This window comes from Aphelocoma coerulescens, chromosome 5 (genome assembly GCF_041296385.1).
Source record: "Aphelocoma coerulescens isolate FSJ_1873_10779 chromosome 5, UR_Acoe_1.0, whole genome shotgun sequence".
Lineage (NCBI taxonomy): Eukaryota > Metazoa > Chordata > Aves > Passeriformes > Corvidae > Aphelocoma > Aphelocoma coerulescens.
In genome coordinates this window covers 60,088,804-60,105,431 of record NC_091019.1, presented here as the reverse complement: position 1 = coordinate 60,105,431, position 16,628 = coordinate 60,088,804, and the positions used below count along the sequence as shown (strand labels likewise).

General features: G+C 41.7%; 1 protein-coding gene across 1 annotated transcript in view; it reads left to right on the top strand.

Moving 5' to 3' along the window:
• Positions 1 to 6,949: 6,949 nt before the first annotated feature.
• The window catches only part of NUDT14 (nudix hydrolase 14), a 60,980-nt gene continuing 51,301 nt past the window's right edge, over positions 6,950 to 16,628 (top strand). Inside the window, exon 1 of the mRNA XM_069018456.1 lies at positions 6,950 to 7,277. Coding sequence (XP_068874557.1) covers positions 7,197 to 7,277 — 81 coding nt within the window. The 5' untranslated portion in view covers positions 6,950 to 7,196. The remainder of the gene's footprint in view (positions 7,278 to 16,628) is intronic.

Sequence of the window (16,628 nt, the reverse complement as noted above, 5' to 3'; positions counted from 1 at the left end):
CTCCTTACATCTGGTGAAAAAAAACCTCTCTGACTATATTTTTATTTTGGAATGTCTCAATTTACCAAACAGAAACATTTCATCCAGACAAGTATTCAATTAAATTCCTTTGAAAAACAGGCAAGCTTCCACTGGAGCTATGCCAGCCCCAGCTTCTGAGCAGCCCAGATGGTAGTTTCCTGAGGACCAGGGCTTCCAGCTTCCTCAGTTTCAACAAATCTTGCTAGACAAATTGCCTAAAGATTGAAGACCCATGGGCTTATAATGCCCCCAGTCTAGGGCAGAGTACCAGGCACAGCACAGTGTCGTGGTGACTGGGGAGCCCAGAGACACCAGGGTCATAGCTACAGCCATGGCCAACACTCCAGTATCCAACAACTCCGGCTCCAGTCCTTTTTACAGGCAATTTCAAACTGCTGGAACAACAAGATTCCCTCAGAAATCAAAATACTTTTCTCCTTCCAGCTCTATTGCATACATATGTGGCAAACAAAAGAAGACTCTTCTTCAGCTTTTGCTCTACTTCAGCTGCTCCTTATTACTGTACGTTCATCTTGTTTGTTCTTTTGTGCAAATTATTTTCCTGCTTTTTAGTGAAAGATGCCATTTTTCTACCTGTATTTGAACAGTTTCCAGCATAATGAGATCCAGATATTGGCTGTATATGGTTCTGTAATACAAACAATATGGTGTTATCATTTTCTTTTTTCTCTCATTAGAGAGAAGTTTATTGAAAAATCAAAGCCTTCCCTCTAATCATTTTCACTCTGTTAGCTGTAGGCAACATTTCTTGGGTAGTAATTAAAATAATATAAAAGTATCTAAATTTTGCATGCATATTGTTTCTTATTTTTTCACAGACTGTGTTTGTTCTTCCCCCAGCTGAAAAGCTAAAAATGAGAATTTACTTCCCAAGTTCTCACCTCTCCTCCTCTACTTTATACCATATTGCAACTTGTCATATTATATTGTGAATAACTTAAGAACTATTTGACATATTAGTTACACATTTATGTTGAAGAGCTTTTTTCCTTCACTATTTTTAGAGAGACCAATTTTACATGTCATGATATCCATATCTATATTTATCCTGAATATGTTTAAATTTTTTTTCTTACCATATTTAGTTCAAGGCTTTTACTGATGACAGGCACTAAAAAAAGAGCTACTTATCAGACCTTCATTTCTCAAGGCAGATGGACAAATTTCAGCTCTTCTGGGAAATCACACTATTCTAACTAGACACAGGTGAGTTTCCTACTACCATGAGACAGTTCTTGACTTTGCAAAGTAAAGACCAAGATGGTTGTTCTCACTAAGAGAGATACTCTTTTTCTGAAAACAAGGTGGAGCTAATCAAAACATCTAAGGGAAACAAACTGAAATATTCCTCTAACTCGCTGCGGTGCACATCAGCAATACCACACACCATGCCTGTCTTGATCATGCTGTCAGTCCTTACAAACCAAATTCAGGAATAATTTCTCCAAGTTCTTCAGACTGAGGGTATTCATGGATTAAAGCAGCCCTGAACCAATTGACTGTGAATAAAATTGTTGGAACATAATGTTACGTACTGCAGTGCGGACCTCTAATTTTATATTTTGTAATTGAAAAAAAAAGTTGTCTCAGAAAAGTTACTACTCAAAACAAATTTCTCTAGGACTCTATTTACAATGCCAAAAGAATTGCATAAGCACGATCCCTGACTTTCATGAATGTAACCAGGGTGGTTATGCCCCAGAACCGAATAATAATTAAAAGTTAGATATTGGCAGCTTCAGGCTTGCTTTTCCCCAGGAGCCTAAGGGGTAAGCTTTAGAAGGCAAACTTCACAACAGCCACTTCATTACAGAAAGAACATGCATCTGATCCCCAGAAAGGTACTCAAAACTCACGTCTCTGTGGCCATGCAAGGATGGCCCACATGAAGAGAATACGATTTCATGCTGTCAACCATAAGGATTCCCAACATGAGTTTACAAAATACACTTCATTTTGGACACTTTCATCCATCCTTCTCACTAAGCCTGTACAACAAAGGTGTCCAATTCTCTTAATACCCCTATGTGACCTTAACAAAAACTGCATGTGGCCCAGGGAGCTGAGGAGGAGGAGGAACTTCTGGGAGCAGTTTCTAGGCAGAAGACAACGGCTTTGAAGGCGTCCCAGCTGGATGGGGCTGATGTGGGTAAACAGCTGGATCCTGGGTCAGCCAGCACCTCTTGGCTTCAGCAGCCTCTGCCAGCATTCTTCTGCCCAGAGCTGGGGATTCAGGTTACCTGTCACCCCAACAGCAAAGCCTTTCTACCAAACATGTGGCATCATCTCAGCACCTCGGTTTAACAGCTCACAAACCATTACGTTTGCCATCATTTACATTTCCATCATTTAGATTTCCTGGCTTTTTTCCCTGCAACCATGAGGATTAGAAATATTCTTTTAAAAATGAAATTTGAGAACTGCAAGTCAACATACCTCTAGTTGTTGAGGCTTTCATACTTGTAGTATCTTAGTAACTACTGTACTCACAAGTATCAAAACCAATGCTACTCCACAATATATTAAGGAGTCCTCTGGAGATGAAAGGCTCAGGACCTGATGATTTTTTGTTCATGAGCCATGGCACGTCAAAGAACAAAGTGAGCCTGGCAGGGATTGACGGAGATTAAAAGTACACGCAGACACGTACACACACAAAAATCATGATGGAAAACGTGCTGCCTAACTCTGCATGAGTGAACCCAACAGCTCCAGCACCTTGCTAAGCTCCAGTGGGAAGAGGGAAGTACTGCAAGGGACATTCCTGGGTGTCCACTCATCATAAGCCTGCAAGCAAGCGGAGTGAGAGGATGTGCTTGGCTCCCAGAGCCACCGCGAGCAGAAGGGCAGCAGCATCGGGCTTGCGACTGAAACACGTCCCAAAGCAAGCAGCAATAAAACAAACTGCTAATGAGGATGCAACCTGACCCTCTGCAGAGTGCATGCCCAAGGACCACGTGGCTGTAAGGGGAAGGGAAGGACAGCATCGGCAGAAACTTCAAGCTCAAGGGGATTTTTTAAAAGAACAACAACAAAAAAATGTTTGGGTACTTTGCTGGTAATAAAGGTTACTCACGAAGTAACACAGAGCAAACACTGCTTTGAAGGAAAGATAAGTCTGTGGAACAAAGAACTTTACCCTGCAGAAAGAATTCCTTTTTAACACTAATGTTAACATTTCATTTTTTGTAAGAAATGCCAGTGAATCTTCCCTTAAGACTCTTCAGCTCTAGACAGAACACTTCTCTTTTTTTTTCCCTCTCTGCCTGCTAACATACTCTTCTGTCCAGGAAAGAAACAAATTTCTATTCACACTTTCTGCTTTTCTTTATTAGATTGTTTATCACACTCTTACACAAACCGTTCTCAGAGCTATTTATTACATCCTAGGGAGAAAACATCTAGATTTTACTATTTTACTGCAGGAGACCAGCAGCTCCAGGAGACTGAAAGACCCATAAGCAAACTACTCATGACAGCATTCACAACCTTGTATCTGTTTCTTTTCTTTTAAATAACAAGAAAACAATCCAGAAGCCACTGCTAAGGGAGAAAAATGAAGGTATTTAATGTAGTGAAAGGCAAACTGTCATTCTGACACATTCTTGGTTTTCTGGAAGTCAAATTAACAGTCATACTTGGCAAGGAAGATGTGATGGCATAAGGCACTTGGTTTGTGGAAGGACATCAGCGGTAGCTATTTCGACTAGAAGTGCAATGATAAACCTGGATAGTAGTCTGCAAAAAAACTGTGACAGACAAGAGTAATCCAGGATGTAAGAAGTTGGGAACTGAGGAACTAGGGAGAGGATTGTAGAAATGTAAATGACACTTACTGGAATAGTGCTAATCATACCTAAAAGATTCTGCAGGCAGTTAAACATGGGCTTAAACTTAAGCACTGGAACCATCTCATTGAAGGTAATAGGCATGAACACAGTCCTTTAATATGCTGGAATTATGGATGTCTGTTTTCCCAAGTTTCTGGAGGAATACCACCACTAGCATTTCTGCTTTAAAAAGGAGCAAATACACAGGGATGCAAAGTAACACACAACAGAGTAGCTGGGGCAGTTTACTGAGCAAACATGCCATGTCCTTTGGAACCAAGATGGGAACAGAGCTCTCCTGACCCCTGAGCTGAGGGGCTGAGTGATGCCTTTTCCTGGTCTTAAAATCAAGAGTCAAACACGGTTAGAAGGGGAAAAGGGATTTTACCTTGGTATTTATTTTAAGGATCCTTAGGCGTACACGTCCAGGTCATATGCATCAAGATGCACCCCGCCGAGTCTATCTATGTCTCTCTGTTTCTCCCCAACATTGGGTATAACATTATAGGTTCTACTAATTAGCATATCTATCAAAGATTCCCCAATGAGAGGCTCAAGTGAGCCCCCCTCCCCAAGGAACCTTCCCCTGGAGGGTTCTATCTTGGTTTACAGAATGTGTTCTGGAGAGGACCTTGGGGTCTGGGGCACACTGATCTCTGGCTACGAAGCTTCTAAAATGTTTTATCTCTTAGCTTAACAAACAAGTCCAAGAATGTAGGCAAAAGCACTAGGAATACAGAAGTTGTAAAAAGGTACAACAGGGGTATAAAAGAAAAGGCAAAAATCTTCATGGCATCATGAGCAGCATCTCTGCATTGTATCATCTCCTACTTCTTGCTGTGAATTCAGTGCACTTAGCACCAGGTTGGTGTCACTGTGCCAGTCTGCCACAAAGGCAGTGAAAGGGAATGGGAAAGCAGGAGTGTGTTTCAGCCATACAAAAGTAAGTTGTTTCCCTTCGTTATTGTCCCTTTGAATAAATGGCAGTTGAGAGAAATTTCCTTCTTGGGATTGTTCCTGGACTAGCAAATGCAAAGCCACTTGCTGCACAGGGTATCTAAGCCTTAATAAAGAATTGTAATGAAATTCAAGTCCAAGTGCTGAACGATAGTCCCACTATGCAGGACATATTTTTCCTATTTATTTTCTTGCTTGGATTTCACCTGTAAAATGGGAACACTAAGGCAGCTCTTCAATCTCAGCCTGTTAAATCCTCAGTTCAGCTGGCATACTCACAAAGAAGATTTTCCAACAAAAGAATCAACAGCTTTCCATTGCAGTTGCAACACCAGAGCATCCCGAAATGTGTTTTCCTGTGACACTGTGCTCAACTGCTCCAGCTGCATTAACGACATCGGGTCTGTCACATATCACAATCCCAAAAGCTTCCCACCTAAGCCTAGGAATGGAATAAGCAATCCATCACCAGTATGACACGTTCCCCAAAACACACACACACTCAAAACCTGAAAGTGGTGTCAGAATGTTTATTGAAGAGGGCAATCTGACTGGCTGAACCGACCTGGGTAGCCGGTAACTTTTAATATAAGCAAACAGAGATACTGTAAACCTGCTGTGCATGGAAACTGTGTTTATACTTAAATTGGACTTGGAAGACTGAAATAACTTACTAGAAAAATATAGCTTAAGTTCCCAGGAGCTCTGAACGACCTTGAGATCACTCTGAAAAAACCAGAAATATGTAGACATATACAGTGATGCAAACAGAGTTACACAAATATTTTCAAAGTCAGCTAATAAAATGCATTTCCTTGCCTACTTTTTATGATAGCTTTGCAAACATACTTTTAAAACCACACTTTTCAGCCCCACCAAGCATTTTTTTTTGCCACTTGCATTATCAGAACTGATGGTAAGCATTCTGCAACGTACATGCTGCCTCATTTACTTCTTAGTGAGTTTTGTAATTGCTGTATTTGTTCCTTTTAGCTAGACTGCTAAAATTCTTACTACTGCATGACAAGACAACAAACTTTCTTAGTAAAGCAGTGGAAGTACAGAGCAAGACAAAAAGAGAAACAGATACATGAAATTTCAGATTATTCTCAGTGCAGTCAATATATTGACAAAATAATTTGATTTATACAGCAACTAAAATAGCTGTACACAGGCACATCTGCATGGAAAGTGACCACAAATCACAGAGGTAACAACCACCACAAATTGTGAGCTCTGTTGCTCATAAATGTAGAAAATCATTATTAGGAGTATTAAAGCACCCAGGGGAATGTAACCTAATAACTGCATAACTGTCATCAAACTCCAATGAAAATCAAGAAATGGCTAAATCTGGTAGTGTTTTGCTTAAAAAAATAATGGAGTAAAAGGGGAGAGGACAACTATTTTGTAAAGCCAGGGGAGTCTAACTGAGCTGTGTTTATTCTCCTGCCATGCGCCGGGTGCGTGGCCAGTACTGGAAGCTGACCCTCAAAAGAAAAGTTAGAGAAGCATCAAGTAATGGACTGCAGGTTATCCATGAATCTGTATTTGTACCTGCATTTTCCACACCACTCACACAATCCCCATGCACCACGCATACAGGCAGAGGGGACTGTGTTTTTCACAGCAAGGTGCTCATTCTGTAAAGCCTGATGATGCCCAGGAATGGCATAAGCTGGGAGCACATAGATTGCATCGAGGCTTTAGAGGAGGGGGCAGGTTTCAGTTCAGTGCCGGCATACCCCATAAATTTTGGTGTGAAGTGTGGGAATAACACCCTCTGAGAACATCCACCAAGCTCCTGAGAAAACAGGATCGCAAATAGGTGTTTCTTGAGAATAATTCTACTCCCTGACGGGAGGTTGTAGTGAGTGGGGGCCGGTCTCTTCTGTCGTGCCTGCAGTGAGAGAAAAAGAAAAAAATGGCCTTAAGATCAGAGAGCAGACATTCAGAAAATATATTAGAAACACTTTTTCACTGTTAGAATGGTCAGGCATTGGAACAGGCTGCCCAGGGAGATGGTGAAGGCACCAGTTCAAGAAGTGTCTGGATCTGGCACCGGGCTATGTGGTTTAGTGGTTTAAGGGTTACAGGGGCAGTGCTGGGTGGACGCTTGAACCGGATCGTCTTAAAGGTCTCTTCCGACCGTGGTGATTCTGCGAAATAAAGGCGGCGAGGCTCCTGTGTCCCCGTTTCGGGGGTGAAACGCAGCACTCCGTGATTCCGGCTCCCTCTGAGGGGCAGAGGCCGCAGGAGCCGTCAGCTCCGGAGCCGCTCCCGGCCCGTCCGCCGGCGGCTGCGCGCGCCTCTCCCCTTCCTCCTCCTCCTCCTCCTCCTACTGCGGTCGCTGCCCCCCCGGCAGGGATGGAGGCTATCGAGGAGCTGGCGGTCCAGCCCTGCACCTCCTCCCTCTACCTGCGGCCTTTCCGCCTCTCTTACCGGCAGGTGAGTGGCGCCGCCGGCCCGCCCGCCCGCCGTGCCCCGTCCCTCCGGGGCCCGTCACCCCCCGCCTGCGCCATTTTGGGGCAGCGCCGGTGTCGCCTCATGGCGCGGCCCGCCCCGCTCCGCCCGCAGCGCCCCTGGGCCGGCCGCGCTGCCCCTGGCAGCCCCTCGGCCCGCCCCTTGAGGTGGTGCTCGAGGGGGGCAGTGCAGGCGGCCCGACAGGCTGTGGGGTCACTGCCTTGGGGTGCTGCCGGTTCCCTGCGTCCCCGTGGGTGTCCCCTGTGCCTGCCGCCCACGCGGGGCTGGAGCTGTCGCTTTCAGCCCGTGCTGGTCTTTGGGGTCACCTCTGGATTTGGGCCTTGCTTTGGTGTGGATTGGTCACATCTCGAGGCCTTTGCTGGCCAGACCTCAGCAGGCCATGACTTAACATCCACGAAAGTTTTAGGGGTGTGGGGCATCTCTCTTACTAGGAGAGACTGTGGGAGCTGGCCAGTTCAGTCTAGGGAAGAGAAGACTGAGAGGGGATCTCATTAATGTATATAAATATCTCAAACGTGGGTGTCAAAGAGGATGGTGTCAGACTCTTCTCAGTGATGCCCAGTGACAGGATGAGGAGCAGTGGCCATAAACTAAAACACAAGTTTCATTTCAACATAAGGAAGAACTTTACGCTGAGGAGCAGAAACAGGCTGCCCGGGGAGGTCACGGAGTCTCCCTCTCTGGAGACATTCCAAACCCACCTGGACTCATTGCTGTGATACCTGCTCCAGGTGACCCTGCCATGAGAGGGGGTTTGGGCTGGGTGATCTCCAGAGGTCCCTTCCCACCCTGACTATTCTGTGATTCTCTGAATAGCCTCAACGCCTGCAGGTGGGAAGCGGGGAAGGACATCCTGTCCCTTATCATGTTTATATCAACATGAGTCACCTTTCACAGGATCACTGAGAACTGGTACCTCCAACAGTGGCAGGAATGCAAGCTGTGAAAGGAAAGTCACTTCTCGCAGCGCAGAGCATTGCATGTTCCTTGGATGGTTTCCTTGGGCCTGGTTGGTGGCTGGTCCAGGGTGAGCTTTTACCCAGGCACAGTGGTGGAAGGGGAAATGAAGGAGAGTTTGGACAGACCTAGAAATGGATGCTGCAAAACACATCTCATTCCTTCTTTGCTTTGCTTCTAAACACATCAGTTGGAAAGGCAGAAGAAGATCTATTGAGTGCCAACAGTGAGATAAAGTACAGAAAATGAAAAGCAAGGGCTCGAATAAGTTTCATCAAAGCAGATAAGCTGATTTTTAACATTTTTTAAAATGCATTTTGTACATGGTTTTTCTAAGGAAAGCTCTCATCTCATTCGTTGGGATAAATAAACCATTTTGATTCATGAACAGCTGAGAGCTTTACACTGAATTATGTCTTTCTAGGTATCAGAAATAAATCTGAAAAACATTATTTCATGTTTTGAATTTTTGCTGCTTTAGCTTACAAGTGATGGGTCTTGCTACTTCATTTCATTTCATTTCTGAGTCATGTTCTGTTTACATGAAAAACGAGATTTAATTAAAATGTACAAAACGGTATTGCAAAATTACATTTAATTGAATAGATGTGCCTTAGATGTGATGAGTATTGTAAAGAAGAAATAAGGGTATGTTTGGTCATGTGCTGTGAATTGACAGAGACCAGCATTGCCACCAGATGAAGTAGACTTGCCCTTCTTCCTACTTCCCCTCCTTGCACAAGTGTCTGCAGCAACTGAGTGAGCTGGACCAGGGTCAAACCTAATCTAGCCAAAAAAAGACAGTTTTAACCTAAACAAGATCAGTGATTCAATTCATTATGCTGACGGAAGGGAGGTGGTAATGTGGTAGTTAGGGATGAGTGTTTGGGGCCTGGTGAGGGCAGAGATTGTTTCTCTTGGCTGCAGCACTATCTTAAAATGAACTTGAAAATGTAGTTTCTATGGCATCTGTGCAGAGGCTGGCTTGGGTCCAGCCTGCTGAGAGCACGAGCTCAATGTGAGCACGACTGTCTGTACCTGACCTGAGAGACAGGCCCTACGTTTATTAAAACACATTTTGCATTTAAAAACTGACTTACTAACCAGAGGAAATACTAAATATTTTCAGTCATTTGACTAATTGTTTCAAAAGCATTTAGGTCTGCTGAAAACCCCATTAAACAGTCAAGTCTGTAATATCCAAGAGAGCCAGATGCCTGTTCTGCTTAAGAATTTTTGAAAATTCCACCACTCCTCTAAAACTGACAATTGTTTCCAAAATCTAGCCCTTGATCTTAATGCTTTTATGCTGAGTAGGTCTTCCCTTGTCCAACTATTTTAATTCACTAGCTGGAAAAAGAAAAGAAACTTTTCTTCTTCCCTGTTCCTAATTGCTGTATCTTACAGTAACATTAATTTCCCCCTTCCATGAATTCCCTGCACTTGCTTGCTGAACTTGACCCAAATCTAATAAAAAAGTCTTTCTGAATAACAGAATAATCTAATGGGGAAAACTTGAATAATGGCATTTTTTGCACTGTGAAAACTGAAACTAGTTTGGATACTTAAATTATGCAATATGTGGCATTATGCTGCAATTGGAAGGCTTGGGGTGGTCTTACAGGTACATTTTGTGATGCTGTGACACATCTTCTCTAATTCATTGTAGTCCAAAGAAGATTCACTGATGCATTTTTTGGTGTTTATATAACATTAATGAAGGATAATTGGGGCCTTGAAGACTGAGAGTTTGAAATCTGTTTTCAAAGAGGTATATTCCTGAAATAGGCATTGATTGTTTAACATATATCCTCTGTCCAAAGACATATAGAGAGTTTTTTTTAATTCATTTGGGTTTTTTCCCAACTACTACTTTTCTGTACAGATAGGAAATTGAAAAAAAATTTACATACAGCATAGGATTTTGAGATTATTTCTAAGCATTCATGAATGGTTAAGCAACAGCATTGATTTCTAGACATTTAATATCAAAAGTATGCTACTTGTGTGGAGATAATTTGAATCCCACTACTATAGCTAATACAGTAAGGTCTTTAACATAAATATAAATTTAGATAAATTTAGATAGGTGATTTACATCTCAGTGTACTCTGCTAGCCTGATTTTATCCATTCAAACTGCACCCCACTGGGTTGTAAACCACTGTTGTTCTAGCAGCTTTACAGACCATTCAAAATCTGCAAGACATCAGAAGAGGATCCATTTGGGGGCTGAAATCTAAACAAAATGTTGAGTAGATTAGCTCAATTGGTCAGAGCATGGTGCTAATAACACCAAGGCCACAGGCTCAATCCTTGTATAGGCCATTCACTCGAGTTGGATCAATGGTCCCTTCCAGCTCAGGATATTCTGTGATTCTGGGAATGCTCTTGTAAACCCACACAGGTTACACATCTTGAGAAGGCTGTCATCATGAGCCTGATGAAGAGTGGAGCCACAGACTCAGGTCATTGTCTACCTGCTCTTAGAGGCATTTACACATTTACAGTTGCAGGCCCAAGGATTGGATTAATGTTTTGGCCAACTGAATATTCTCCTTGAACATACTGAGTATGTTTTCCCCACACTGGGAGCTGTGGACAAACACAAGAACAGAGTTGTGTGTATGTAGAATCCAGTCAGGCAGTTACTGTCATGTTAGAGAGATCCCCAGCAGTGTCCTTGTAGGTTTGTGCTTGAGTGCCAAGTTCCCTTGTGTTGTAAGAGCTTGACTCATCCTTTAAATTTTATTTGGTTCCATATAGAAATACTCTTCTAAAAGATCATGAGAAAAATCTCCGTTTCTGGCTCTTCAGCTGAAGTGATGATTGTTAGAAATCACGGCAGTTCCTGAAGTTACAGCAGTTTATGCCTATGGTAGATTCTCTTCTTCCCAGAGGGGGTCATGAGATCTTTTCATATGAGGTCTTTCATCATCTTCTCCTTCTTCCCACCTGTATTTTAAGTGAAAGCGATGATCTCTGAATTTCTCCTCTAGAGCATAAAAGTAGATGTATACCCTTCTGAAAGACTTCCAAATTTCGAACCTTGCCAATTGAGGCACCCTGCAGCTTGGTGTTGGGCATCCAAGCTGTGGAGAATAGCCTGGCTTGCTGGACAAATCACTGTACCAGTCACTCATTTAAATGATTACTTCTGTCTTTGTGTAATGTAAAGATAGAAATGGAAGTGCAGCCAAGGAAGTGTGGAATTCAGGAAGCTGTAGTCAGATTTTGGTGAGGGCCAATGTGGAGGGGTAAGGTGCAGATTACAATTACATTCTTCCAAATAAGCATCTGACAGAACCTCAAAAGAGGCCTCAGCTTCTGCTTGGGATTTTCAGCTGTCAGCCCTGCTCCAGGTGGGGCCCTCAGTCAAATAAGCCATGTTTGAAGTGAGGTAGTCTGGAGTTGAGAGATGGACAAGGTACCTCACTTAGCCTAAGGAATATTCTCTTCGTCAGTAGCAGCCCAGTGTTCCGATATATTTTGGTTCTGCTTGATACTGAGAGAAGAAAATTAGTTTTTCTCACATATAGGGTAGCATCTGTCTAGCTTTTATGTGTACTTGCCCCCAAAGTGCAAATTGATTTGTTATCTAAATTGGCTTTTTTTTAAACATATATCACCTCCTGAAGAATTGGCCTCTTTACCAGGAACTCCATGGTAAATCTCTTTTCACTTTTTCCTATTGAAGTTTTTCTGCTTTTCATAAATAATTTATTCAAGAGACCAGAGGGATGGCTAATGAGAGATTAACTCAATGCCCAAGGGCTAGGGCATTTCCCTGGGATGTGGTAGAGTCAGGCTGCAAGATCTCACTTCAATTAATATTGCTTCCCACATCACAGGAGAGTGTGCTCACTGCTGGGAAACACATTTGTGTGTAAATCTTCAGCTCTCTTTTGTGTATGCTAGCCAGGCACTATCCAATATATTAGACAAAAAAAAAAACACCCAAGAAAACAAGTTTAAGAACTCTGCTGAGGCTCCCAAGTCATGAAGTCGACTCTGAGTAGTAACAGTTAAGGAGAGTCATCAGGATTTTGAGCAGCATTAAGTATCCAAAAGGGATTTGGCTACAACGAAATCTTCTTAATCAGCACCTGAGCAGGGAGGGATTTCAGTGGTTCTGCACGTTGGATTTGGACCTGTTCACAGGATTTTGACAGAGCTATGGTGGATCTTTCTGTAGCAATTTAAGAAGTTACTGCCTGCAATTTTTTTCACTGTGCTAGTGGTTCTTACCCCCTGGGAATCAGCAGAAGATGGCTTTGCTCCAGCTCTCACTCTGTTGTTCCAATTCAATCCCACTGCCATCAGCCCTTTAAGCCAAATCACTGAGCTTTATACAGAACTAAGTGAATTGCCTTTGCATATTGTTTTTGGTGACCTCTGTGCTAGAGACAGCACCCTTCAAAGGGGAGGCAGAACATCCATCAGCTGGGGGGAAGCATCTAGCTGGGGGAATAATACCTTGAGCTGTTACAGAAACTTTTGTCCAGAGTTCACATATCAAAGCCTTTGTGGATCTCGCCCAGACTCCTATAGCTTTGTTTTTGAAGGTTGTTCTGGCAGGGGAGCTCTTGCCACTGTTTCCTTGCATTGTATAAACATATATGTGCATTCTGCCCAGGAACTTTTAGAAGTTTGCCACCAGACTAGAACCAACTGTCAGTAATTTTCCCAATGTGTTTGTATGTGAGTGAGTTTGTGTTTTGAATCTGTGGAGTGGTGAATGGGCATCTGTTTCAATGATGCGGGTGGGATAAACCTCAAAAACTCCATGCATATCGACTGAACCATGCAGTCAGCAGTGGTAAGTAGGAACTATTTGCTCTTTTCTGAGCTTCACATTCCTTCCACATTTCAGAGTAGGTCAATGCCTTAGCATCACATTTCCTCTATTGATTTAATGCTTAGAATAATTTATTTTAAAGTTAAACATGAAAAAGGTTCCCTTCAAGTTCATTTTAATGCATGATGTTTTTCATTCACTGTTAGGGGAATTAAATTATTATATCTTTCAGTTTTGCAGTCATTCTAAAGCCATTTTCAAGGCTGCTGTAGATTTTAACACCTCTTGAACTTTGTAATGGGTAGAAAATGTGCTTCATGAGCAGGGTGCAATTCATCAGTGAAGAAGGAATTTCTTATTTCTAATCTCAGATTTGCTACTACTTTCTTTTGTGACCATGAGCAACCACTGTGTCATAATTTTAACTGTCTTGGAGATGTCATCAAGATTAAAATATTTGTATACATGGAGAAAGAAGTGAGGCCTGCATCATTAATGTCATGAAAACTTTGAAGATGAAAAAGCAAAGCAGGGCAGTGTAACAATAATATTAACAATCTTACTTTGCATTTAGAAATTTTTTTATATGGTAATAGCAACATGAATGTGCCCAGCTGCCTGAAATACTCTCTGGAACTTCCGTCTGCTTTTTTATAGACATAAAACATTCTTTTCTGTTTTGACAGTTAAAAATTATGCTGTTGAGGGAGTAAACAGATTTTTAAGTTACCTGTTCAAACAAGTAAGTCTTCTGTTGAATCTTCAAAAGGTTCCAGTAGTAGGAAATATGTTACCAAGTAACACATTTATTTGCAGTTCATTTTTTTCAAGCAGTAGTGCAGTGAAAGGAGATGCCATTTTTTCCTGCGAAGTTTGTCTCATTTTCTTCAGCTTGTCAAGTCTGTTATGTCAGTGTTGAGTATTAATCTTAAATGGAAACATACTGCTTCTAGCTCAGGGAGTCCCTGAGCTGCAAATTGCAGGAGTCTGAGAGTATTTTAACAATATATTCTTCCTTGGGCATCTTGCCTTCTGTCAGAGGTAGATCCTGGATGAGACTGATTTTTGATGTGACTGCTGCTGTTAACAGTGAATGCAGTTGAGGTGCAGTATAATTCTTTCATATGGGTGAAAGAAAAGAAAGAAAAGCTTTTGCAGAGACAGCATTAGGGAGTTAAGTACGGAGGGAACATAATTTCCTCTGAGAGAAATGGTGTTCTCTGCAATTAGAGCACAGATTTAAGAAAAGGAACTAAGGAATCTAGGCATATCTGTTTCTGGCTCTGCCGTATGCTTTGAATTCAACTCTGAAAATTTGTACAAGTTATTTTTGTATAAGACATTTATGAATTACTGAAGGGGGAAATGAGAAGCATTAGTTAATAAGAGCAGTAGTTGAAAAGAACACTAGTACTTGTTTTTGTTTCAGTGAAATTATGTTGCGTTGGTCTTAATTTCTTTATCCAGCGTGCTTTGACAAGTGAATGTAAGCTTTGAAGTAAATGCATGAAAAGTAGTTGACAGTGACAAAACTTCGTATTTTTAGGTCAGTCATATTACAATTTAACACACTTGTGACAGCAAATGTCACTTAGGGAAAGAATAAGGCCTTATTGAGCACCTCTTGTAGCTGAAATGGGTCTGCACTTGCATAAACGATCAGTAAAATCTCATTTAATGCCATCAGGCTCCTTGGGTTACTGCACAGTAACTGTGAAGTTAAGACTGAGTGTGGGAGGAGGTACGTAAACTGTAGTGAGCTTAAACCAGTACTTCTCAAGTTCTGATATGCAGCTCACTGAGGGCCACTGGAATACTTGCAGGTCATCCATATGTGGCAACTAAGAAAAGCAGATCAATTATCAGCAGGCTTAATGTGCTACCAAGGCCTGCAGCTTCACTGGAAGATGTTTCCAGGTCTGCAGATGAAGAAGTTGAAAACCATCAGCTCTGACAATACCACTCCAGTAGCCTCATCTGCAAGGACTTGTCTACACAGGACTTTCCTGATTAACTCCATGTCTCATTCTACAACAAAGAGTCTGGGTCTGTTTACGTTAAACCATTTTCAAAGTACGATTGCACTTTGAATTCATACCCTACCTTAATCCATGTTAACTTTCCAGTGCGTGCCCTAAGGGAGCAGTAAACTAAACAGGATGACTGTGTCCACACAGGGGTTTAATGGAGTTTAAGTAGCAGAATTCAAGTTCATCAAGGTATTTATTTCAGATTAATTTTCTTGATGTCCTGGTATAGACAAGCCCTAAGAATAAAAGTGGTTTAGTTCTAAGTGAATGAAGCATGTTATAAAATTCATCACTGAGGTTTTATTATACTTCTGTGTGTGAAATACAACTACCGTAGGGTATAAAGTAGGCTTTTTTTGTCTTGTTTGGTACCATCTTTTTTGTAGTAATTGCAGTTAGATCTTAGAAATAAAATAGTGCTCATGTTCTTCCAACAATTAAATGCTGTATTTGTTTTTCAGTTTGGATCAAAATTCACATGATTGCTTAAATAGCAGAAACTTTTCCCCATACAAAAAATCTGTCATCTGAATCACGATCTCAGCTATGACATTATGTGTATTTGATATGTCTTAAAGCAGATGAACACTAAAATTTTAAGTGTTTATAGCAAATCTGAGTATCATGGAAATTAGACATTTTCTGTAAATGGCAGTATTCTTTAAAATGTCAGGGTTTGATGTTCTGTAGGGGATGAAACTATCTTACTCTATTCCCGAAAATAAGTGTATTTTAAATAATTTTATCTCAACTGCTGCCATATTTAAAATAAGTTTGTATTTTCAGCTGTAACTCATAAAAGGTCAGCTCCCATGCTTTGAAAACTCTATACAAGTTGATACTGCATAAATAAGCATGTTTTACACAGCAGGCATACAATGTTATCTGCCCCTCTGACTTGCATTCAGATTAATTATTCTTCATTATTTTAAACTAAAGAATTTAGCTTTTTGGCACTGTCCTTCAGACATTGATCAAAATCTTGTTAATACAGTAACACTAAAGTTTACTGAAGTTTAAACAAAGTAAAGCTCAGTTTTTCTTAGTGGTCAGCTCATGTCACACTAAAGCCCTGATCACTGATCAAAACAGCATTAATTATTTGTTTCACGTTGCAGTTGCTGTGTCAAAATCCTTTAAATACCTCTTGGAGCAGAGAGGGAATCTTACGGCCTGTGACAGAGCAGCTGGTGTGGACATGGGCTGATGCCCCAGTTGACAGGTTGTTGGATTAGAAAGAATATCAAAGGCAGTGAGTAAGATTAGGGATAAGTGAACATCTGACAGCAGTTTGCAGCAGGGGAGAACAGATGATAAACAATGGGAGCGGGGTGCGTGGGGGGGGTGAGAGGTGAGAAGGCCATGGGAAAAGTGTGGCGGCAATCACTAAAGCTCCAGGTTGCTGGGCCTCATGAATAGAACAGGAAATGGGATTTGCTGGGGCAGATGTGCTGAGTGGTGATGAATACATTATAGGGAAATGAGGCTAAACTCCTGAAGGTGAGACATGTTCTTTCTCTGAAAATAGAAA